General features: G+C 45.0%; 1 protein-coding gene and 1 long non-coding RNA gene across 8 annotated transcripts in view; one reads left to right on the top strand and one right to left on the bottom strand.

The window, feature by feature from the left end:
* Nedd4l (NEDD4 like E3 ubiquitin protein ligase) overlaps positions 1 to 11,018 on the top strand; it is a 364,487-nt gene extending 353,469 nt beyond the window's left edge. For all 6 annotated transcript variants that reach the window (XM_008855365.3, XM_008855364.3, XM_029557321.1 and 3 more), the window contains 2 exons: positions 758 to 830; positions 6,094 to 11,018. In XM_008855365.3, the coding sequence (XP_008853587.1) occupies positions 758 to 830; positions 6,094 to 6,196 (176 nt within the window). In that variant the 3' untranslated portion in view covers positions 6,197 to 11,018. The remainder of the gene's footprint in view (positions 1 to 757; positions 831 to 6,093) is intronic.
* A 2,830-nt stretch (positions 11,019 to 13,848) lies between these two features.
* On the bottom strand, positions 13,849 to 24,921 carry LOC115067994. 2 transcript variants are annotated; one of them, XR_003847358.1, is made up of 3 exons: positions 24,794 to 24,921; positions 24,486 to 24,653; positions 13,849 to 14,106 (listed from the first exon to the last, which is right to left on the bottom strand). It is a non-coding gene; the product is annotated as an uncharacterized LOC115067994 (long non-coding RNA). The 2 variants fall into 2 exon arrangements; XR_003847359.1 differs by lacking the exons at positions 24,486 to 24,653; positions 24,794 to 24,921 and adding an exon at positions 14,401 to 15,382.
* Positions 24,922 to 25,860: the final 939 nt, after the last annotated feature.

Raw genomic sequence — 25,860 nt, 5'->3', positions numbered from 1 at the left:
CCTTGTCCTCCTGAGAATCTAGCCAGGCAGCACCCTGCCTCCCAAGATCCTTTTGAGATCAGCTGTAGCTGCATCAGTTCCATAGAGATAAAGAGGACAAACAGGGCACTAACAGAAACAAACCGAGCCCCATTTGACCTAACAGAAGGAGAATCCGAACTAGTATCAGGCTTCAATGTAGAATATGCTGCAGGTCCGTTCGCACTGTTTTTTATAGCCGAGTACACCAACATCATTATAATAAACGCTCTATCAACCATCATCTTCCTTGGAACCTTCAGCCTACAGGGATTGAGAGCCTTAAAGTTACTCTTCTCTTTCATCTTCTTTTCTCTCTTTTCCCCCCTAGTTTAGCTTTCAAAACTAGATTTGCAAAATCACCCTGTGGTTGAAACTGGTTCTGTGAAGGACCCCACCTCCAGGAGGCAGGGCTCTTTCTGCCCTGCCCATTGAGGCTCACCTTGCATTCCTTTCTCCAACGTGAAACGGTTGGAGGGCCTACACCTGTGTCACAGCTGCAGCACCTGGTGTAGTTCTGTCCTGCAGGGGAGGTATTACAAGCTCTGAGCCCTTGCAGACCTCAAGCTTCCCCACAGGAGATTCTGTTTTGCCAGGGTGTCTCAGGACTCACCTGGGCAAACTTGGCCCTGGCAGTCCTTCCTCCTCTCCTTTTCTGTAGGTCCCACCCCAGCTTCATCATACTTCTACAAGCTCTGTTAACATGTTTTATTTGTTTTTTCTTTTCTTTTCTGCCCAGGTTCCAATGGTCCCCAGCTGTTTACAATAGAGCAGTGGGGCAGTCCTGAAAAACTGCCCAGAGCTCACACATGGTAAGTCACAAAACCCCAATAGGTCAGCCAGCGTTATCTCACTGTGTGTGAGGCTGGCCAGGGGCATAGAATGCAGCCTGTCCTACCCACCAATAACTCCCAGTGTAGAAGAACAAGGGTCCTTCCAACTCTTCTAGAGCAGAGCCTGCCTGCTCATCATCTGTGGGTTCACATCCCTGAGCCTCTTTACTCCTACCTTAAATTGGTTGCTTCAAATTAAGGATTAGGGGCAGTGACAGGTCAGAGGGTAAAGAAAGGCACTTGCCACCAAACCTGATAACCTTAGTTTGATCCCCAAGACAGATATGATAGGAGAGACCCAAATCGCACAAGCTGCCTTCTGACCTCCACACATGTGCAGTGGCATACATGTATACTCACATACACAGACATACACACACACCACAGAATAAATGAATATTTAAAGACTTGGAAAAAAATTAGATTGAAATTCCCCATAGCAGCATCAATTTTAGAAGGCCTTCCACGCGCAAGGTCTGTAGGTGACCCGTGGCCTGGGGTCGGGTATTGCACCTCAGGAGGTCCTATCTGGCTATGACAGGAGAAAGAGCCTCAGATATTAGCTTAGAAGACTCACACAATACTCAGCATAGAGACATACTCTACCCAGGGGGGTTTTAATCAGCATTCAGCAAACTCCTGTTAGTCCAAACTCAGTCTGGGTCCCTTACACTCATGTATCTGTGTAGAAAGTGGGGGTTGGGACTGGTCTTCTGGGAATGGTGAGCAGCGTGGCTGGTCCTGACTTTGTCAGGGCAGCGAGGCTTCCAAAGCCTGTGTTAACCATGCTGAGCTGATGTGAGTGTCCTTTCTCACCCACAGTGCCTGTGACGGTGCCTCTGTTAAGTGGCTTCTGGGGGATGCCCTTATCTCACCACAAAGAGTGCTTTTCTCTATTCATACTGTTTGTAATAGGAATAGATACGGTCACTTCCTGTCTAGTCCTTGCTGACATGTCTGCTGATTTCAACCTGAAATTGGTGACCATCCAGAGCAGGCACTGTCCACAGCTCTCGGCCTTTAATCTAGGGGAGGATGTCTGAGTAGTTCAGAGCTTTTATTCCAAGTAGTGTCAGAATCCACTGAAGTGTTTGGGGCCATAGGTTCAACAACCCCAACCTGAGCCAAGCCCAGGAACACTATGTAAATGCAGAGCCTTCAAAGCCACAGTACTCATAAGAACTAAGTTGCTGGACACATTCTTCCCCTATGGGGAAACACTGTGCATCTCGATGCCCCCTTATGATATACCATTCTTTCCCTGTTGGTTGTCAATACACTTGCCTAGGATCACAGATTCCAAAATCACAGGATTCAAACTCAGGTCTGCCAGAAATAGGATCTGGTCCCTTCACCTCTACACCAGTTAACTCTGTGCAGCCCTCTTTATATTCTTGAAAGAGAACCAAGTCAATTTATATTTAGCCCACATCCCTCTGTAATCCTGTGGACAGATATCTTACTGTCAGTCTTTTTTATTTTGGTGTCCACTTGCTATGGTTAAAACCTAGTGCTTCCCAAATTAGATCTGAACTCAGTCATTCTCAGCCTTGGTTGCATGTTGGAGCCACCACATCGTGTGTGTGTGTGTGTGTGTGTGTGTGTGTGTGTGTATACATGTATAAAGATCAGAGGTCAATGTTAGGTTCTTCCTCAGTTGCTCTCTTATTTTTTATTTATTTTTATTTTATGTATATGAGTGTTTTGCTTGCATGTTTGTAAGTGCACCACATGTATACAATACCTGGTGAGGACAGAAGAGAGCATCTGATTCCTTGGAACTGTAGTTACGGATGGTTGTTAGCCACCATGTGAGTCCTGGAAACTGAACCAGGATCCTCTGCAAGAGTAACCAGTGCTTTTTTTAAAAAATATTTATGTGTGTGAGTGAGTGTATTGCCTGCATGTGTGTGTGTCCATGTTGTGCAGTGCCCACGGAGGTCAAAGGCGGTGTTGGATCCCCCTGGAACTAGAGTTACAGACGGTTGATAGCTTCCATGTGGGTGCTGAGATTGAACCCAGGTCTTCTGTACAGCCAGTGCTCATAACTACGGGGCCATCTCTCCAGCCCTTCCACATTATTTTTTGAGACAGGATCTCTGAACCTGGAGCTCATTATTTCATTTAGACTGTCTCCACAAATCCACCTGTCTCTGCCTCTCTAGCATTGGGATTATAGGCATCACTGAGCTGGATATTTATGTGGGTGCTGGGGATCCAAGATATTTGGACATGGTGTGGGGCAAAGATCAAGCTAGGAAGTGACGAGATTTGTTACAGGAGACAAGGAACCCAACTGTCTCTTCCTGAAGCTTACTTTCCCTCCTGACTCTATGTCACAGCTCTTCCTAAAGGTTCTCTCCAGGCTGATTGGCCACCTGATGAATGGGGTGCCCTGCAGGCAGGTCTACCTGCAGGCAGGACTTTGGTATTCTTCTGAATGGCTTCCCTCCTCTGCAGGTCCAGGTTTATTGGAGAGGAGGAACAGGAACTCCCAGCTGCTTCTCAGCAGCTGTTCCATGACATTCAACCGTAGAGATGATTAATTCCTTCAGTATTCCATTTTAAAAATGTACAATTAAGCTGCACACTAAATTTGGTTTGGTGGGAGATCAGAAGCTAACAGATCTGGATCTTTCTGAAGGGCCCTCAGCTGTGACCACCAAGCACCTGACCCTAAACAGGCTCAGCTCATTGTTTGTGAAGTCACTCTGGGGGTATTTAAAAATCACTCTTCCTGAAGAATCACAGATGCACCTGCTCTTAGCATAATGTCATTCCAACCACAGGTTTTGTGTGAGGAAGCAAAGCCCACTGAGACAGTGACTTGCTCAAGGTCTGATAGCTCCCAGTGACAGACCAAAGCCATTAGCACAAAAGTAACAGTGCCAGCCAACCACCTGGCATCTTTCTGGCATTGTCCCAATGCCTGTGTGATTGACTCACAGTCGTGAAGATACTTGTAAGAGGTGGGTCATTATGACCCATCTGACAGGAAACGGGCCCCATGTTGAGCTCAAACCTATGCATCCTTTCAAACACATTGGTATGTCTCAAACTCAGTCCCATGGCAACCTTTTTCAAAGGTGGGAAATGGCCACAGGGCCTCAAGGTGCACTGGCACCCTCTATCTGAAAAGTCTATGGGAGCCTCTTCCTCCTTCCGTTCACAAAGCAGAGCTCTGACTTTATAGCAAGTGAAATTGTTTTTAGCTCATTGTCAGGCTGAAAACAGAAGTTAAAAGCTGTTCCTTCTTTTTTTTTTTTAACTGTGACATTCCTGAGGTTTATTTGTTTTGTTTTTTGACTTATTTGGGATTCCTGGATTTCTGGGACCAGCGCCCCCCCCCAACCTGTGCAACATAGTGTCCTGTCTTCTAATGCCTTCAGACTGCTAGAAAATCTGCATGGCACATGTTAGACTCCATACAGGCAGCATGGATTGTATTTGTGCCCTACTGCTGCCTCTGAGAAACAGCTTTGAGAGCATCAGAAGCTTCTGGGCTCATAATTGGAATCATATCAGTGCCTTCAGGGGGCTGGTTTTAAATTAGACAGTAAGGGCACTCAGGGCAAATGCAACCATAGGTGGGTCAAGCAAAGGGTTTAAAATCCAACTTGGGGGGTTGGAGAGATGGATGGGAGCATGGGCTACTCTTGCAGAGGACCCAGGTTCGATTCCCAGCACCCACATGGTGGTTAACAACCATCTGTCACTTCAGTTCCAGGGGATCCGATGACCTCTTCTGACTTCCAAGGGCATTGCATGACACAGGTGCACTTACATACATTCAGGCAATACACTCATATACATTTAAAAAAATTAAAAATATTTAAAGTCCAACTTGGGCCAAACCTGATTCTCCCATTCACTATGTGACTGGAGCCGAGCAATTTAAGCTTTCTGTGTCTCAGGTCAGGTTCTTGCTCTATAAAGCAAACAAAGCATTGCCTTGCTTATAGGGCCAACTCCAGCCCTTTTTTAATGATCTTGAGCTGGGTAAGGGTGTGGCTCTTTTTAGGACCGATATGTATCAGCAGTGGTGCCCTATCCCCCTCCCCCCAACACACATACACACACACACAGAGTGAACATGCAGTAAACACTGAATGAATAGCACCAATTGCCATCTTTTGAACATTTGCCAGCCCATCTTGCATATATTCATTTGACGCCCCCATTTTCCTGTGATCAATTTCATCCTTTTCACAGATGAGCAGACAGATTCAGAAAGGCAAGATGGCTTGCCCAGAGTCACACAACTGGAAGGTGGCAGAGACAGGATTTGAACTTGGTCCATAAGCAAGTAGCCTTAATTGCCACCAGAGGCCTTACTCCCCAGGCTCGGTGTGTATTGTATCTCTTCACATCCCCCCAGCTGAAGCCTTCTGATCTAGAGGGGCTTTTTAGGAATGCAATGCCTCACTCTGTCACTGGCTTGCTGGCTCTTGCTACTAGAGGCGGCTCAGCATTCTGGAGCTGAGGGACCCTGGGCTCTTCTCTGGGGTCTGCAGCATTTCCAGGGGTGGGCTGCCTGACACGCTGGGCATGTGCAGGCCAACTTTACCTATTTCATGCCTACAGAAAAGCACTTGGCTCAGACATGGTAGAACAAGTGATAGTGTTAGAAGTAGAGTTTCAGTCCATCCACCACTCCCAAAGCACACATTGTCCATGTTCTGTGGGTTTTCTTTTTCAAAAAATTCGTGTGTGTGTGTGTGTGTGTGTGTGTGTGTGTGTGTGTGTGCGCGCGCGCACGCACGCATGTGTGCCTGCCCATGATAATGTGGCAGGGAGGGAGGCCCATGCCACAGTGCTTGTGTGGAGGTTGGAGGACAACTTTATGGAGTCACCTTCCACCTTTATGTGGGTTTCAAGGATCAAACTCAGGTCACCAGACTCATGCAACAAGCACCTTTATGCCCACACGATCTCACCAGGCCGTGTTTTCAATCTTGATATATATGTGTAGTATTTATATTGCCTTGTGTGTTCCTCTCAGCAGCAGAGGGGATAGGGACAGTTAAAAGATTATCTTCTCTCCCCTTTAGATTTATAGCTTGTTTCACATGGACAGTTTAATAACTAGAATTTGGGCTGTTGTAAATAAAATTGTGGCTATGCCTCTTTTCATTCCCTTTTTCAAACAGCAGGTGTCCGTTAGCCAAATATATATATAGAAAGCATTGATATGGGGGAGAGGATGATGGCCATTCACCCACATCTTCTGTTCCTTTTTCAGCTTTAATCGCCTTGACTTACCTCCATATGAAACCTTTGAAGATTTACGAGAGAAACTTCTCATGGCCGTGGAAAACGCCCAAGGATTTGAAGGAGTGGATTAAGGCCTCCTGCCTCTGGGGGTGCTGCCCATCCAGCAAGTTCCGAGTGCACTTTTGCATTTGCCTAGCAGACTTTTGCAGAGCCGGTGGCAGAGGCAGCTGCCTGGCCTGGCTCCGGAGCCCAGCCTCCTCCAGGCCCTGCCTGAGTTCCGCCAGAGAACCCAGCTCCAGCTCCAGTGCCCGCCTCTTTCACCACCAATTCTCAACTGGTTGACGTGTACACTAATTACATTTCAGGAGGACTTGTTCTATTTATGTTGTGCCTCTGCAGGCAAAGCCCTTAATAAATATTTTGCATACTTTCTAATGACAATGAATGGAATTAATCACTCTACAGGTATAGTATTACAACTCATGTTTACTTTTTAAAATGATTTAGACCGATTTTCAGATTTTATTTCATTAAGATGTCTCATGTACTTGGAAAAGTGAGCTTTTTTTTTGTAATTGAATTTCATACCAAGCTTAATGTCAATGGCGTTTTTATTTTTGAAGTACTTTGACACTCCCACTCTCTATTAGAATTGGAAGACTAATTTTTGTCCAAAAACCTTCTACATACAAGTACTTTGAGAGAATTTCAAATAAAACATTAAGCATAATGATTTTTTTTTCCATACTCAGAATAAAAATAAACTGGATAATACCTTTTTGTACAAATTTCAATACTAGCTACAGGCTTGGAGAATTGTAACATAGCATGATATCTTTGTGTTCACGTGAAAGAAATGACGCCATTGTTCCTTAGAAGTATTGGCATACGCGGTCACACATTTCAGATAGGGTGGGACTGTCATTTCTCATCAGAAATCCTTCCCCCTTCCTGTTGCTGTACAGAGATCCCTTTCTTCTCTTTTCTCTTTGTTGTATGTAGTAGAGACATTTCCAGTGAAATTCGGCGCTGCTTTATTTCAAACTGAGGAAGCCAGATCTAGTGGTCTCTCATCTCTGTGTTTGCTAAACAGAAACTAAATAACCAGTTCTAACTGCAGCAATTCTGAAGGCACTTTATATCCTACACAGTCATATCTGGTTTTGTTTTCATTTCTTCTCATAAACATTAAATGATGATCATTTTCCTTCCCCGCACACATCTTTCTGGTGCAATATATATCCGTTGTAAATCTGGCTGCTGGTGTATAAAAACCGGGATGTAATGCTGAGCCTATATACCTGTCTTCTCCAATTGTTTTGTCATTTCTACTCAACAACAAGGATTTACTTACTATACACTTAACTAAGTTTTGTTACGTATCGTATGACCTGTTGCATGCTTCGATACTGTATACTGCCTGAGTCATGTCTATTGTGTGCTAATTTTAAAGTGAGCTAGAAGACCCAGTGGGATCCACTGAGCTCAAGCTGCGTAGCTGGCAGTGGTGGAAGTGTGAGGGTGTCTGCAGTGTGTAAGTGTCCATTACAGAATTCTGTCATTTCTGAGAAGATGCCTGAGACAGTATGGGAGTTCAGCATCCCTGCTGTCCTTTTAACATGTGTTGTCCTAGACCCTGTCATGGAAGTTAGGTGACACCAGATATTTTGATCTCTTCCCAGTTGTGGATAAGACAAAAAGACTGTGGTTTTGAGGTCTCTGTGGGGGCCATGGGAGAAGCTGTGGACATTTGTGGTTGTGACTGTGTTGTCTGAAAGAGTACAGAGAGTACTGAAGTTCCAGAGGTGGATTCCTACCACACTTGAGTATTGGCTTCCTTCCACGTGGTATTAAGTGATTATAAAATACATTTAACACTCATATTTTTTGCCTTTTGGTGAGATTTCTTTTCTCCCTTTGGTTAACAGATGTGGGGGGGGGGTCTCTTTTTGTAACCTTCCTAGTCCAGAGCCATTTCTTGGTTACAAATCGTGCCAAAGCCTGTGCTAAGCAGTGTGCTTTGATAAGGGGCAAAACCAAATCTAGTCTAAGAACAAGGGTTGTTCTATGATTCTGTAAGCTCTATATTGAATCACACTATTCATTAAGTGCAATTAGGCCAAGTATTAAAAATTCGCAAAGAGCCAGTGAGATGGCTCATTGGGTCACGGTGCTTGCCACCAAGCCTAACAACCTGAGTTCAGTCCCCAGGACACAAATGGTGGAAGGCAAGAACTGACTCCCAAAAGTTGTCCTCTGACCTTTACACACTCACACGTAAATATAATAAAATCATTAAAGGAAAGAAAATAGGAAAAAATGAAACTTACTTTTATCATTTCCTAAACCAAGAGCAGAAAAGAGTTACTGCTGTGTACTCCTGGGAATACTTGAAAGGCAGGTCGCTTGCCCCTTAGTAATACTGACTTTAATAGCTATTGCTGGATTTGGGAGTTGGTTTGTTAACAAAATCAGAACAGTTCACTAGCTTCCCTGGGGAGGTCCAGTTTGTGAAGTTTCACTTCTTGCCTAAGATGGTTTCATGTCTTCTTGTCTCCAGATCTCAATGCCCATGCCCAGTCATAACATAATTATAAGTGGCATTAGAGTGCATGCTCTGCTCAGGGGCAGGTTGCAAAGTCATTCCTTGGGCCTCCCCATTCCCCTAGTGGGGAGGAGGGTGGTACTGCTCATCCTTCTTGTCCCAACAGACATACTATTCTGTGCCCAGGGGGTCTCTCTGTTGCCTGCTTCCTTCTGAGCTGTAGTGATCATGTAATCCTGCCTCCTTGGATCCCTGCATACAATAGTTGTTGTAAACTAGTCACCTACAGGTTATGAAATGGGTTCCAGGGCTCTTACTGCATTGTGGGAAAAGCTTTGAGCATCATGTGGCTACCTTTGTGTTTTCTGCCCCTGCCCCCCTTTAGTCTGTGAATAAGTCTAGATTAATCTGCTGCCTCCAGAACAGGTGGTGGGAGGCATCTTCATTACACTTTCCTTGTCTGTCTGAAACATGCATCATTCTTTACCTTTCCGTAGCCAGTCCTCTAACAAATCATAAGAACCAGAGACAGGTACTTTATTTTTGTTTCCATGGCTAAAGATGTAGCTTAGTGGCAGAGTATTTGCCTAGCTTGTACAAAGCCCTGGGTTTGATCCCCATTGCTGAAGGGGAATAAGAAAAATTTTTTTAAAAATCTATCCCCAAGGACTTTGATTAGAAGATAGCGTGTAATCCCTAAATTCACATAGCAAATTATGTCCAGTGACTTGACATGAATTGTTCCTCCCATATAAGGACCCTGTAGCAGATTTTGGCAAATGGCTTGCAAAACATTTGAACCAGCTGCTCCATGTCATGTACTGTTGTTGCTCTTTGATCTTACTAGATTCCATTTTGTTCTCTTCAGAGTCAAGTTCATATCGAGCAGCATCTAATGTTCTCTCAGTTACCATATTTTTTTTTACTTTTCCTAATAGTCTTGTATCTCACCTCTGAAAGTCTACAAGAGCCTAGGTTCATCAGCTGCCCAGCTCCCCACTGGACTAGCTCTGTTCTTTCTGTCCTTTTCCTTCCTTACCTTGTCTCACTCAGCACCCAAAGGGAAATGCTGTCTGTTGTCATTAGCTTCCTGGCCAGTAGGGGTGCTGGTGTGCAGGGTCACCGCCTGCCCTGCTTCCTGTCCAGCCTCCAGAAGACCACATACTACCTCTGTCTCATTCAGGCATTGGGGTATATCCTAAGTCATGTCAAAACTGCCAATTTCAGGACTGGGATGTGTTTTAAAAAAAAACTTATAAACTCCACTTTGTACTTTAGATTTTAAAACTGGGAAGAAAATGTGATACACCTTGGACCACTTTTTTTCATTTATATAAGCCTTAATGAACAGTGTATATACACGTGTGTATGCACACACCACCCCAGAGTGTTTTCAGTGTGTCAGAGTAAAGCTATAGTTTCAAGACATGAGCCTGTATAGTGTTTTCTAGAAAAGGGGTAGTTTCCTGTTGGTATGAAATTCTCCAAGAAAACTTCTCATTTGGCGTCTATCCTTTGTTTAAAAAATGTTAATAGTCCAAGCAGTGCATGTTTGGAATGCATGTCCCTTGATTGGTTTTATGTTTGTAAAGAGTAATGGTAGGAATCTAAGGACATCACTGTTGGTGCCTGACCTCTAGTGTCCTGCATTTGCCACCATGTATCCGTGCATTGAACGCGTTTCCCGTAGCCATAATCTGTGTCAACAGATGTCTGTATCCCTGTCTCATACTCAGACTGATTTTACCAACATTGTCAGTTTCCTCCATGTTAACTCTGTGTGACTTCGTCTTTCCTTTGCTACCCCACATGTAACATATATACATATATACATGTGTATGCTGTCCAAATATATATGTATATATTTGTATAGCATTTTTACACCTTTATGAGTAATCTGGATTCAAAAGGGAATAAGACTTTAGTCCCTTCTACAGTTTTCTCTTGTGTCCTGAGAATTCTGACCCTCAGAGCCTGTTATCAAATGAAAACATGGGGGAAGAAAATATGGTGACTTCAAAGGTGAAAAGAATTTCAAGCATTCCAAATGAATTCTCAGTGTTTCATAACTTTTTATTATAACCCCACCTCCTAACAAAGCCAAGTGCTATTTGATACAATGGTCAAAAACCAAACTACCTTGACTTTTTTTTAAGACAACTTAATGGATAATGCTCATTTTCACAATCAGAAGAGCTTTAACTTATGGTTGAATTTGATATATGCAGGAAAAGTTTTAAGGACAAGTCCTTTCTTTGCTTTCTTCTGGAGAGATCTAAAGAGAAATTGTAGCTTGTTTTCCTGACAGCAAACGAAAAAATGTGACAAAATGAAGTCGTTGTAAAGCAGTGATGCAACTTGTCAAATATTTAATAAAGATATGGAAGCTGGAACATTTCCTACATCAAGTATTATGGATTGTCTGATTTAAAGCCTCAAGAAAACATTGCCTTAATTGTATCAAGGGATTTCTGCAGATTTACGGTACATTCAGTTCCTCAGTCTCCACTAAGTCTGCCCTGAACACATGGCTTAAGCATAAGAGAGCGCACATTTGCCCTCCTTTTAGAATTTCAGAATTGCCAACTTCATACAACATTCACATATCCAATGAGTCCAAACCTGAAAAGGCAAACTTCCCCTTTCTACTGAGTACGCCCTAGACTCGTGGGGAGAGTGAAGGAGGCTCAGTAACAAATCCTGGGCGGTTCTCAGACGATCTGAGGTATCCAGGCACGCGTCAGTTCCCCCATTAAAACTCAATCTTCCTGTTCTGGGGGATGGGGTCAGTTTGAGCTTTTCATTAGTATTGCACCCATCCCCTTGACAACTGCTGGCTGGTGCTATCCAAGCAGGACTCAAGTGCTGTCAGTCCTTGCTGTAGCAACAGATGAACTTGCTAGAAAGCTGTCACAGCACCCAGAGTGCCTGCCATTTCGCCCAAGCTTATAAGGAGATAGAAGTGCAGGCGGGAAAACCACTGTAGACTCTTACAGAGAAATATGAGGTGAGATGAACAAATTGCAGCTACTGCATGTTTGCTAGGTCAAGAAGCTCCTAACCCGCTATTAAATCCAGAAGTGATGTAGGCATTTCTGAAATTTTAGAACTAGAGTCAGCAGTAAGCACAGTGCTCCCGATTCTGCAGCGAGCTCTTCTGGGGTTGACTAGGGAGCCATATTTGAAGGGACACCCGTCCTGTAGGGGTCAGGGTGAGTGCACAAATACCACTTTCTCATCTCTGGTTATTCTCATCTGAGAATGTTTCTCAAAACTGGGCCTCCAAAGAGCCAAGGCCGTGAATTGTCTGTATTCATGGGGCTTGGGCTGGGCAGGAAAAAAAAAAAAAAAATGCCTCAGTTAAGACCAGCATAGACTCCACAGGCAGCTTCCAGAACCCAGCTGCAAACTAGGGACTGAGAAGGGTGAGATTGATGCCGTTGGGGCTTTGTGGGGCTGCTGTGGGCCAGGCTTGGGACCTGCAAGCAGACTCAGTTCAGGCCCTCTGCAGTGTCCCCTGAAGTTACCACCCCTTCTCCATCCTGTGCTACTGATGTACCTTCTTCCTTTTCCCCCTACAAATCCCAAGACGGCCCCACCTACCTTCGCAGTGGGCTGCAAACCCTAGACCAAGAAATACCCTGGTGACCAAGTAGTTAGAGAGTACCTCCTCCACCTCCTGCTGAGGACAAGCCAAGCTTGCTAGCTAAGGTGTGCTGGGCCCAGCCCTTGTAGATCTGCAGCCTGCTGTATTGATCCCTGTTGGAGCTGTTGAACAGGGTGGCACAGGAGCTGAGACCTATTCTTTCTGCCGAGCTCTGATACTAGTAGAAAGCCTTTTCCTGGGGGCTGTAGAGATGGCTCAATGGTTAAGAGCACTTGCTGCTCTTGGAGAAGACCCAGGTTCAGCTCCCATCACCAACATTTGTTTCAGGAGATACCATCCTTGCCTCCATGTGTTCCTGTACACACATGGTGCACTTACATACACTCGGGAGCACACATACACGTAAAAGATAAATCTTAAAAATCTGTGAGGAAAGGGCTTACCTTACGAATTAGTTTATCAGGGGTGTCAGGTGCTAGAGCAGTAACCCCAACCTGAGCAGACTGAAACTGAGTATTCTCAAGAGTGGTAAGACACCTGTTTGTGGAGGGGCAGAGAGTTGGATAACTGGTTAGAACAGCCCCCTGGCAGTGCATCAACAGGCTCCTCAACCAAATTTATGATTAAAAGCAAATTTGGACAAGTTCCTTTTTTTAATCATTATTTGTATTTTACGTGTATGAGTGTATTACTGAATGTATGTAAGTGCACCTGTGTCATGCAAACCCACAGAGATCAGAAGAAGGTGGATCCCCTGGAACTGGAGTTACAGCCAATTGTTAGCTGCCATGTGAGTGCTGGGAATTGAACCCAGGTCCTCTGCAAGAGCAGCCAATGCTCTTAACTGCTGAGCCATCTCTCCAGCCCCAACAATTTCTTTATGTGCATGTTTATATGCACGTGTTCATGTGTCCAGGTGAACATGTGTGGGTACATAGGGAGGCCAGAGGACAACCTTACTCATGTACCATTCCTCAAGCTGTGGACAATTTTGTATTACGATAAGGTCTCACTGCCCTAGAACTCACTAAGAAGCGTGGAGTAGCTGGTCATCAAGCCTCATGTCCGCCATTCCCTGCCTCCACTGTGCTGGGATAACACCTTACCCAACTTGTATTTATGTGACTTCTGGAGATGGAGCCCAGGTTCTCATACTTTCAAGGCAAGCGCTTTACTAACAGAACTATCACCTCAGTCCTCATCTGGACCAGCAGTCCAGAAAGTTCCTTCATGTCTCCTCCAAGCCAATCTCAGAACTCTTCTGAAATTTCCCACCACATACTAGCTTTACTTTTTGCTAGAGTTTCATTTCAAACTGTATAGCTTATTCCAATGAATTTTTTCATTCTAGTTGATAGCTGTGCTTCCCTAAAGCAATAAACTTATTAATTTAACTGATGGGAGGCCAAGCTCCATTGGCAGAGTGCCTAACGTGCACAAGGCCCTAAGTTCGATTCCCATAACTATAAAACAGCATGGTGGTACATGCCTATAATCCCAGTACTTGGAGGTAGAGGAAGGAGGATCAAGAGCTCAAGGTTACCCTGGACTACATATAATGTTCAAGGCCAACATGGGCTACATGATAACCAGTCTTAGGAAAAAAAAAGATTAGAAACCCACATGGCATCGTCAATGAAAAAAAGTCAGTTTAATAGCCAAACCATATCCCCATTTCACATGGGGTGGGGAAATCTCCATTTTCAGAATATTCACAGAAATATTGTAGGATGCTGGAGCCCTGATCACTGCACAGTGATCAGCTTGACCTTCCAGGTTGAAATCCAGGTACATCTTGCAACAGGGGATTACCAAGCCTGTGGAGGATGGTCTGGATTTTTCTCCAGGTCCCTGGTTCACAACTCTCCTGCTTTCCCTCCTGGAAGATCCTGAGATGGGAAGAAGATGGGGCAAGTTTACACTTTAGCAAGCAAGCCCCAAATCACAGTGGCTTAGCAAACATGCATTTCCCACAGTCCTGTGCATATTAGAGTAAGTGCTCTACTCCACACATTCAGGAACTCAGGTATCCTTTATCCACAGTCCCATAATCCTCTGGGACAGGATACCCTGCAACCCATGAACAGAGGAGGGAGGAGAGTGTCTGGGGAAAACTGTGCAGAAGGAGGGGAAATCCTCTGCCTAGTTCCCCTGGCCAGAAAAAAGACCATGGCCATGCCTACCTGCAAAGGAGGCTAGAAGCTATGTAGTATCTCCCAGAGGAAGAGGGAAGGCAACAGACTCCTCCACGAAGAGTATGTCTTCATCTTCAGCATCCTTTTGAGGAGACAGCTTCCCCTGGGAATTGTGGCCTTGAAGCCATTCGCCAAGGTCATCAGCCCAATGACATGTCAGTGCCAAATTACAGACAAGGAAACAGACTTGCAGAGTGGTACTCTACACTCAGAGTATCTGGGTCAGAGGGCACCCATTCACCTACTGACTCTACTACCCAACCACCACCCGCTCCACCAAACCTCCTGTGTGAAGAAAGAGTCAAATAAACTCATTTAAACCAAGATGTAAGTAACCAACTGGCTACAGTCAGAAATAGTTTTATTTTAACAAATACTAAAGATGATGCTTGGCTTAACAAAGTTACGTCATTTAGTCACTAGAAAGTTAAGTGGAGAAGTTTTTTGAGGGCAGGTCCACTTTGAGTCACTAAATCACACTGAATATGAGAGGTCTGCTCATTATGAAAAGACAGCACCCCAGAACAGAGCCCTCCCACTCATCAGCCTTGCCTCCACCCCAAAGCCAGGGCCTCCCAGGGACAGCACAAATACGCTTTTGTCCAACAAAGCCAAAGGGCTGAAGACATCAGAAATAGAAAACTGCAATTTCCAGTCCCAGAAATTCTTGGTAGGGCTCCAGTGTTATATTTGTAGAAGAGTTTCTGTTTGATAAAGAATTTTAGATATTAACTTATATTTAATAGACATTTCTGAGAGCCTAAGTTTGGGATTTTCCTGAAATTTCAGCCATTTAGCTCTCTCCGCAGTTCTAAGGTCTCTGCCCTGGGATATTCTCCCTCCTCCAAACCCTCCATCTGGGCCTCAGTCTCTCCTTGGCCCGCTTGCTTTCTCTACAACTTCTATAGACTTAGAAGATCCTTGCTGGTTCATCAGTGAAGTTTGGAGATTCGGCTGTACATCCTATCCCCACATACTGAGTGTTTAAACAACAGTCAAGCCTTTGAACCCCAGGCTCCAGTTAATATTTCACAGGCTAGATGCTGAATCAATAGGAGACAAATATTACCTTTGGAGGCAGAGAGCCACAGCATTGGGAAATACCCACTGCTGATGACAGGAAGAGAGCAATGGTCACAACCTGAATGAGGGGTCCAAGAACCCCCAGACCCCCGTGACCTTGGGCCAGACACCCTGTTCTCTTTTTTTACATGTATTTATTTTGGGGGTAGTTGTACGTGCTACAAGCATGCATGTGGAGGTCAGGAGTGGGCTCTCTCCTACCATGTGAGTTCAGGTTATCAGGCTTGGCAGCAAGAACCTTTAACCACTGAGCCATTTCTCCAGCCCAGATACCCTATTCTGCAAGGTGAACATTGAAGTCACCAGTCTTTAAGTTCTATTCTAGAACTCCCCTGATCTGATCACTGCAATACCCTCCTGTACTGTGGCCACTTGGTGCCTCTGTCCTTTAGCCACCTCACCTTGGCCATCTTGTTCAGTCTGTCTCCAGTCAAGTTCTGCTACTTGCTGGGAGTTGTTTATTCTGTCTTCCCACTGCTCTCTTGCCTCCTGCTTGAGCCACTAGGGATGTTTAGGACAGTAGCGTTGCAGGTCACCAGGGGACCAAACCCAACAGCCAGCTCCCAGTCCTGATCCTCCTTAGGATTGGAAACCATTTCTTCTTCTTAAGATGTTTGTTTGTGGTTTCCATGAATCTCTGTCTTAATCTTTCATCCTCAAAATGTTCCCACCAGCTTTTCTTCTCTAAATACACATATACTCACAAAAGTTGTTCTTCCTGGGCTTGCTGTCTCCCCATCTCTCCTCCTCCTTCTCATCCTCCTCCTTCATGTATGCCTTTCTTCCTCATCTTCCTTCTCACCTCTACATAGACAGTCAGTCTCTAGCCCCAACCTCTCTCCTCTTGTGTGGGGGACACAAGTAGATGATACCCAGAAAGAGAGTGGTCAAGGAGGAGTGTGAGTTCAGGTACATGCTGAGTCTGAGTTAGTTGGGGAATGTCCTCTAATAGTGTCCACTGGACTTCCGCAGAGCTTTGCTCCCCAAATAAGAAGAGTAGCGAGGTGTGGTTCCCTCTTCATTCCTTCCCTCATTTACTCAACAGACATGTGCCTAGCACATTCCACGTACTTTTGGGCACCAGGAATACAGCCAATGAAACAAAGCAAGACAAAGTCCTTCCCACCATGCAATATATACCAAAGTGGAGACAAAAAATGGTAAATAGGTAAGAAGGTCCAGTGTGTGCTACATTAATGATGAAGCTCAGGAAGAGAGAGGGTTCAGGTAGTAAGAGAGGTGTGATTTTAGATGACAGGACAAAACAGGATGGAGCTCTCAAAACAGTGAGACAGCCAGCCATGGGTCCACTCGGGAGGTGTGTTTGGGGTACAGGAACACCCAATCAAAGGCCCTAGACAGGAGAGAAAAATGAGGCCCCTTTGCTAATATACCAACACAAGTCATCTCAGCTTTCCACAGGAAGAGATCAAGTAGAAAGAGCGATCCAAAAGTCCCAGTCAGAGGGAGACCAGACTGCACAGGACTCATGTCATAAGTACATAAATAGCTTCATGACAAAAATTTTTAATTTTCATTTTTAATGATGTTTTTTAGACAAAGTCTTGGTATATAACCTGGGCTGTTCTCAAACTCACAATCCTCCTGCTTCAAGTTCTGGGATGTCAGGTCTAATCCACCAAACACAGTTACATAGATAACATTTAAAACTGCTATAAGACAGAAGGAGGGGCCCAAGGAATGGAAGAGGACACAAAGTCATAGAGGAGGGGTGGACAGAGGACTGGCAGGAAGACTAGGAAAGGGCTAAGGAAGTAGGGTATATTCATCATCGACCAAGGGGGAGACCAGCTTTGTAAGTTCTGCTGGCTGACTGGTGAGTTGAGGGCTTAGGTGACCACAGGAAGTGACAGCAGGAATGGAGCAGTGACCTCCACAGGAAAGACTTGGACAGGATGGTGAGTGTAAACATCTGGCGAAAGAGGGCTGAGAAGGGAGAAAGCACCAGGTCAGCAGGGGTGTGCGTGACAGCCAGCATCTATGTTCTCTTGTCCTTTTCTACTGTCCTTCCAACTCACATGCTTCTGTACCATCCACCCAGGTGTGACAGTCACCTACTGACTTGTGTCTCACGTTCTCTCTCCTGATTCCCAGCCCAGTTTGCACACAGTTCCCAGTCTAGCCCATTTTCAATATCCATCTGGCCCTGCAGAAACTTTTCAAAGGCTTTCCAGTATCTACCAGGGAAAACCAAGCTCCTCTCCCTTCACTGTCCCGTAGTACTCTGCTGGCAACCATCCTCACACTGCTCTTGCCTTCCCTCCTTCTTGCCTCTGCTCACTTTGCAATCTCAGTGAGGGTTGATTTTCCCATATATCACAATCGAGTCACCCTTCTGGGCACATCTCAAGTGTCACTTTATCCCTGAGTCTCTCATGATTACTCACTGGATGAAGTGCCATACTCCTCTAGACCTGCAGCCCTTTGTCCTTTTCTACCCATAGTCAACTGTTTTATTCCTATCCATCACCATGAGCAGCATGGACACCTGGTATCCAGCCATTGCTTTCCATACCTCAGATGCTCAGTGAAACTGAATTTCAGTGAACTGGACAGTGGGATATGGGGAAAAACCACTGGCTAACAGCAAGGTTGGGATGATTATGGGTTTCAGTTTTGAGGATCCTATTTCCAGTGTCTATTCACTCTTTATTAAACAATCGAGCCTGGTCAAGTTACCAAGTATCTCTACCATGTGATCCTAACAGATAGTCCTACTGGACTATAAGTCTACTAGGGTTTCTGGCCAGAGAACAAGAGAGGAGATAAAGCATCAGTCAGCTGAAGACACCTATATCACAAAAACCAATCTGTGGCCATGTCACCCTGGCTGAGCATTTGAGCACTTGTCAACACTTGGTGTTTCCTGGAAAATAACCTTTGTGCCTCCTCTTTCCACTTCCCAAAGCTCCAATACCAGCAACAATTCTAGTCTCCAGAAATGTGAGGTGTGGAACAAGGAGTGTATGTAAGAGGAACGGGAACATTTCAGGAACTCCCAAATGGGTTCTGAGGCCACAGTGGAGAGCATACCCCGTGGATATGAAGACCTTAAAGGTTGCAGAAGGGTCAGTGGGAATAACTCAATTTCCTGTGGACTTGATTTGGTCTTCCCCAGACTTTTAAAATAAGGAAGTTTGCATCTATACTTCACATTTTCCCATTTCTCTTTAAAAATTAGATGGCTTGGTACCAATTCACTGGCTCTGAATAGCCTGCTTTCTTTCAATGGGACCTAAGCTTCTAGTTTGCCACATTTCCCTCCCCCTGCCCCCCGTCTTATCTGACCCACTTTGCTCATTATCTGTCCGGTCACATAAGCATTAGCATTTGCTATCTCTGTACCTGCCTGTTAGCAATGTGTACTAAAGTGAGATTTGAACTTGAATTATCTAAATGATCATCCTGTTGCTCTTTACTTCAGATGGGACTGTTCTGCCTTGTTATCACAGTTCATTCCAAGGCCCTGGGCCCTAGTAGCTCACCTAGACTAGAGCCCAACCTTTGTAACTCTGTCTCTGAGCTTCCCCATTCCCTTCTAATGCTCAGCTAGGTTGGGAGTTGCCAAAATTTCCTTTACAACTCCTCTTTAATTAGTGCACCAATAGAGCTTTACCTCAAGGAAGGTGGACACAAAGGAGATCTCAGAGGTAGGTCTTCAGTGTCTCTAAGCTTGCATAGTTCCTTGATTAAAGACATCCCAGCACCCCAAAAAAACCACTTCCTTTTGGGGAAAAATTCTGCTTAAATAGCTTCTGGAATAGTCTAGCTGATGGAAACATCTTAGAACCCACTCACTCCAATTTGGGGGCAGTCTACCCAAATAACAGGCCTGATTCCAAGGAGGAGGAACTAAAGAGTTATATGAAATTAATTTTACTAGTCCCTCTGTAAATATCCTAAAAGGATGAGGACTGTGATGGAGGGGAAGAAGGGCAGGTGATTTCCACTGTAAGAAAATGCTCATTCATTCATTCAAGACATGAGAATTGATCATTACTGAAGCCCAAACATTGGGCTAAACCCATGATTTATCCTCTAAGGATTTTCATTTAATAAAATCCAGTCAGAGCCAAGGGCCAGCAATCAGCAAAATGTGCCACAAGATGCACACTCAAAATTCTTGAGTCCAGGTATACGATAGAATTCAGAATTTTTTCCTTTTTGCACTTCTGGAAAGTAGTATATTGTACATATCATACATTCTTTTGTGCCCCCATTGGTCTGGGGCAGCACCTTGTTGGCTAATCCATTCCTCTTTCTACAGCAAACACATGAATACCCATACTACGTTGAATCAATAAAAGCTATAAAAAGGGGCATGCAAATTGAAGCCAGCTTTTACTTAAAAATTAGGCTCTAGCCCTATATCAGAGTGCTTCACAGGTAATGAACATGAGTTTCAGAGTTGAAAGTAAGGGCTTAGAACCGTATACAGAGGGCCAGGCTAGGTAAAGGTCTTTAGGAGGAAATATCTTTGAGCTGAAACTTGAAACATCGACTGTACAACAAGCAGAACTTGCCAGACTGTTGAACTTGCTCCCATAGGCACCAGTCTGCAGAAATTTGAGTAGCCCAGGAGGCAGCTGTTGCCCATCCTGAGGGAGACAGGGTGCTACCACATGGGCAAGACCGCCTCCCCCCAATCAGAATCACAGCCCAAGGCATCCTAAAAATTAAACCCTGTGGGCTGTGGGTATGCAGATTCTCCCAGGAGATTCTCCCAGAACCACTGATTTATTTGGCACATCCTATGGGCCAGGCCTCATTCTAAGGCCTGTTGTTTTAGATACATGACATTTAACCCTCCTAACAGCCCTTACTATATTAGCATTGTTATTCCAATTTTCAGATACAGAAATCAAAGTACAGAGAAAATTCGTTTTGTTTTGTTTTGTTTTGTTTTGTTTTGTTAGAGTCTCCTTGTAGCCCCAGCTGGCCTAAAATTCACTATGTAGACCAGGCTGGCCTAGATCTTACAGAGAAGCGCCTGCCCCTGCCTTCCCAGTGCTGGGACTAAAGGCATGTGTTACCATGCCTGGCCAGAGAAAAATTAAAAAACAAACAAAGAAAATCTCAGCCAAGGTCACCGAGCCTAGAAAAGAGAGAGATCAGAGTCTGAATTCAGAGCCAGGGCTTTTAACCTGAGTGTTACCTTTGCCTTGATTCAATCATGCCACCAAACCAAGAGCCTCCCCCACTGCAGCTACTCTACTCTACCTGAGCCTTGCCACCTCTCCTACCCACTGGGCCCTGAAGGTACAGGTCACACCAGAGGGGACGGAGACCCTCTGAAGAGCAGCTCTTAGGAAAAGAAGCAAAACCTTGGTCTTTCACCCTTGGAGGTTGAAGGATCAGAGAGGTGACCAGTTTGTGATAAGCCTGTTAGCCAAGGGGTTCAAAGCCCATGTTGCTCTGCATTTTATCTGTGTTGTTGCTATCTGTTGCAGTAGCTTCTGTTTGAGGAGATAGGCAGAGAGAACAGAGAAAGTCTGGAGTCTGCTGACCGAAGGGTCAGACCTGGCCAGCACGGTGCCCTCTTCCTGTGTCAATTCCAAAAGGCAGGGTTTGGAAATAAAGTCAACAGAGAATTTGTCTTTATCGCCACTGAAAGAAACGGTGGTTCTGTAAATTTTGGAGAGAATTGGGCAATGCTACCAGGGGTTGGGGTAGGGGAAATGTCAATTTTGACTTTTTAGATTCCCAGTTATTGTTGATTCCATGTTTCTATCAGCTCACTTTAAAAAAAATGTGCTCCAGGTTTGTGTATCCTCTTACCCACCTAATGCAATGACCCTGGGAGATGTTCTGGAACATTCTACCTTCTCTCCTCACAGAAGATGTGCCACCTATGTACACAAGCTGTCACCAAGCAACCTCTTTTGATGGTTCCAGAGTTCTTGCTCAGGAGCAACTGCTCTATAGCGTAAGCTAATTCAGAGAGGACTGGAATCACGCCTATGGCAAGAAAAACAGCCAAGTGCCAGGGGTAGACATAGCAACCATCCATGAGGAGAATTTTTAAAATAGAGAGGGAACATTAGAGATCATTTGTGTTTTACTGATGAGGGAACTAAAACTCGCTGAGTTCTGGTCCAAGTGACCCAAGTAACACATGAGAGCCCAAATCTGAGCCTCAATCACCCAAGCCCTAATGCCAGGACCCAGGGCCACTGTTGGCAGGATCATTCCCACCTGACACATGACTTCTTACTGTTTGTCGTCATCTGTGTATGTGTGTGCCTGTGTGCTGTATGTACATGTTGAGTATGTGTGTGTGCACATGTGTGTGCACATGTGCATTCAGGTGAGCATGCATATGTGTGCACATGTGTGGAAGCCAGAGATCAACATGGAGGGTCTTCCTTGAAAGCTCTCTACTTTCTAATTTTTTTAAAGACTGTGTCTTTCACTGAAATTAGAATTCATTGATTTGGCTACACTTATGGGCCACTGACCTCCAGGGATTTGCTTGTTTCCACCCCAGCTCCTAATGCTGGGGTTACAGACACGCTCCTCTGCCCAACTTTTACATGGGTACTGGGGATCTGAACTCAGGTCTTCCTGCTTGTGTGGCAGGTACTTTATTAAGCCATCATCCCTGCTCTCCATTTGATCTCCCATTTGATACTTTATTCATTCATTCTAGAGTCTTCTATGAGCCAACCTGGAGTCCATTGAGAGGGAAAGCTGTCTTTTCTTTGAGACTTCATGACATCTTCCCCCTTCCCGCCCTCCTCCCTTTAGAACCTTTCAGCTGCAGAGGGAAAGAAACAGGTATCTGAGCACTGTCAAAGCTGTCACACCCTTCACTTGTCACCTGCGTGGAAAGCCCTCCCCTACCTGCTGACTCCTCAGCAACAGCCGCAGGACTGGAAGTCACTGGAATAAAAAAGAATGACTTCTGGGACTGGTGACATGGCTTAGTGGGTAAAGGCACTTACTGTCCACATGATACAAGATTAACAGCCTGAGTTCGATCCCTGGAACCGCCATAAAGGTAGGAGAAAACTGACTGCACGAAATTGTCCTCTGACCTCCACACACACCCTAGTATTAATAAATTAGTATTTTTTTTTTTAAAGAATGAGTTCTACCTAAACAAAAGGAACAAATGGGTTGGGGATGTTCTAGAATTTAAAGCAGCTATGAGCAGGTAGGGCAGCATTTTTCCCTTAAAAGGACCTACACTCACAATGGGCCATGCTGATGGAGTGCAGAGGTTTAATTGATATGGAAACTTGGGTATGCTGCCTGGAAGTAAGGGCATAGGGCAGCTTCCTGTGAAATCCAAGACAGGCCTCCTGAGGGTCAATGCATGGAAAAACTGAAAAAGGGATGATGTTCTGGGGAGGTCCCTGCTCCTCTTAAAATACAATCTGTCATTCCAAATGACTCACAGGGAAGATTAAAAATATTTAATAAATAAAAATATTTAAGCATGATATTTTCATCAATTAAATAGCCGTTTGGTCTCACATGACTGGAAAATGAACTTTTAGAAAGGTTACTAGGAACTGTCTGCCTCTGCCATGGGATATTTGTGGCTTCACAAGGAACTCAAGTGTGGGGAATTCTCAGGTGGGCTAAATGGCTTCAGAACCATGGCAAGGCACTAATTCAGTAATTTGCAAAACCAGTAAGATTCAGCTGCTTGAGGCTTGGGCATGTAGCTGAGTTGCTAGAGTTCTTGCCTGGTGCACAGGAAGCCCTGGGCTCTATCCCTAGCACCAAAGAAAACTTGGTGTGCTGGTCAGTTTTTTTCAACTTGACACAAATCAGAGACACCTAAGAAGAGGAAACCACAATTGAGGAATTTCCTCCATGGAATCCATAGACTGTAGCCAAGTCTATAAGGCATTTTCTTAACTATTAATTGATGTAGGGGATCCCAACCCTCTGTGCACAGTGCCATCTCTTGGCAGGTGGGCCTGGGTTGTATAAGAAAGCTGACCAAGCCAAGGGAAGCAAGCTGCTTCAGTTCCTGCCTCCAAGTTCCTGCTTTGAGTTCCTGCCTTGACTGCCCTTGATGATAGACTGTGGGTTGTAGACAGAAAAACCCTTTCCTCCCCATGTAGCTTTTGGTCATGATGTTTATCACAACAGCAGAAAGCTAATTAGAACACTGGGTATACTGGCATATGCAAGTAATCTTAGCAGAGGTAGAGGCAATCTCAAAGATAGAAGTAATCTCAAAAGGTAGAGGCAGGAAGATCAGAAATTCAAGGTCATCCTTGGCTATGTGTTAAGTTCAAGGCAAACCTGGACTACATGAGACTCTATCACAAAAAGAAATAAGTAAATAAATAAAAAAGATTCAGCTGTTTGAAGAGCAAAGTGGGAAGTGCCCAGTGGGTGGCCCATGCCAACTTGGCCCTGGGATAGTAATAGATACAAGATGGTAATAGAACAGCACTCTTCTAGCCCAGCCATTCACTCTGGAGTCTAACCCTGCACAGCAACTAACTTAGGTAATTAAGGCTGACCATGTTCTCCTATGGCTTTTCACTTGGTGTCACTCAGAATAGTCCATCGAATTGGGAATTCTTTGTTCTGTGAGTCAAAACTATACTGTTCCCTTCCTTGATCCATTTCACCAGCTCATTACTGACTGGCATAGTCTACCCTAGTGGGGAAGGTTGTGGAATCCTGCTGTTTGTGAGCAGGTGATTGGTATGGTTTCAGAGGACCAGTATTTGGCTTCACCCAGGCCTTCTGTCACTCAGAACCTGCCACAGAAGCGGGCCTTTCTTCCTTTTGTCCAGACTGAAACATGCAAGTCCCCAAACCCTCTCCAGACCCTCTATGGCTTTGTGCCCCTTTTATCTTTTCTGGATCTTCCATGGAGATAAGGAAAAGCTCAGTTGGGTCTGTGTTTCCCATTGAGGCACCAAGAACCAAATTAGTTAGCTATCCTCTTCATGGTGGGTATTCTGCTTTTCCGGCACAGACACTCAGTGGGTACCCACCCTCTCTGATCACATGAGCTACCAGAGGACATCGCTGAGCTGTCTTGGAGCCCTCCACCTCTTCCACAGTATGGCCTTTTCCTTCTGTGGTTCAGCAAGCATCAGGCTGGAAAAACAGCTGTCACCCTTCTCGAGGCTCTGAGTGTCTGGGATTCCTTTCCCATTCACCTACATGGCAGGAAGCACATAGGGAAAGAAGTCACTGCTCCCCAGGCAAACTGTGTGCCCCAAACTCACTCCAGTCCCCTTTCCCATCCAGGTTCTCCCCACAGAAACCCCTGGGTTGGTGAAGCATTATAGAGGTTTACCTGGAGAGGGCTGATGACTTAGGGAGGCTCCTGAGGCCTCCTGTGAAGTTCTGTGAGGCAAGGTGGTCAGAGCTCTCTGTAGACTGCAGGAACACTGGACATCTTTGGTTTGCAGCTTTGATCCTTGGCTGAAATTCCAGAATGGTGAGGAAAGTCTCATATCACATCAGATTACTCAGTGAGCAATGAGAGAGAGAGAGAGAGAGAGAGAGAGAGAGAGAGAGAGAGAGGAGGGGAGAGAGAGGGAGACAAGAGAGGAGAGAGGGAGAAACACAGAGAGAGAGGCAGAGAGAGAAACTATGTACTATAATGTTCTCAACAATGTACAACCAGCCCTACATGTTCCATATCTGCAGTTTCAAACAACTAATATAGTTACACCAACTGTTTCCATAATGTTTACTTTGTATTAGATAGTCTAAATACCTAGAAATACTTTCCAATACACAGAGGCTCTGAGTACATTCTATGGAAGATGGAGCCTGAGGTCTCTTCTCCCTGAAGGGCTTTAATAGAAAGCACCAACAGAGGTAATGACCTTGGACAGGAGAAGGAAGAACAGATTAGCCGTGTCTTGATATCCGTTTAGCAAAAGCAGATGATAACACCAGAAAGGCATGGGTCCCACCATTATGCATGTGCATGTGGATGAGAAGGGGTCTTGAGGCCGACAAAGTAGAGAAAGGCATGCCACTTTCATAAAAACAAATGTACTAGTCCATCACCAGCTTACAGTAGAAAGCACTGATGACTTAGCCTAGCAATAGCTGTGGAGAGGTGAACAGGTGGAGAGTGATTGCAGCTAGCATACAGAAGCAAGCTCTGTTCCTGCGCTCTTGGGCCAAGATACTGGCTCAGCCTCACCATTTCTAGCAATTGGGGAAATGCCATTGATAGCTCCACTTAGCACACGATAGAACTTTTGTTTTTTGCGCGGGGGTGGGGGGTGTTGGTGTTTTTGAGACAGGGTCTCTCTGTAGCCCCAGCTGTCCTGGAACTCACTATGTAGACCAGACTGGCCTTGAACTCACAGAGGTCCACCTGCCTCTGCCTCCTGAGTGCTGGGA

Source organism: Nannospalax galili, unplaced genomic scaffold (genome assembly GCF_000622305.1).
Source record: "Nannospalax galili isolate Female #2095 unplaced genomic scaffold, S.galili_v1.0 scaffold567, whole genome shotgun sequence".
Taxonomy (NCBI): domain Eukaryota; kingdom Metazoa; phylum Chordata; class Mammalia; order Rodentia; family Spalacidae; genus Nannospalax; species Nannospalax galili.
This window is presented reverse-complemented; position numbering and strand designations above follow the sequence as displayed.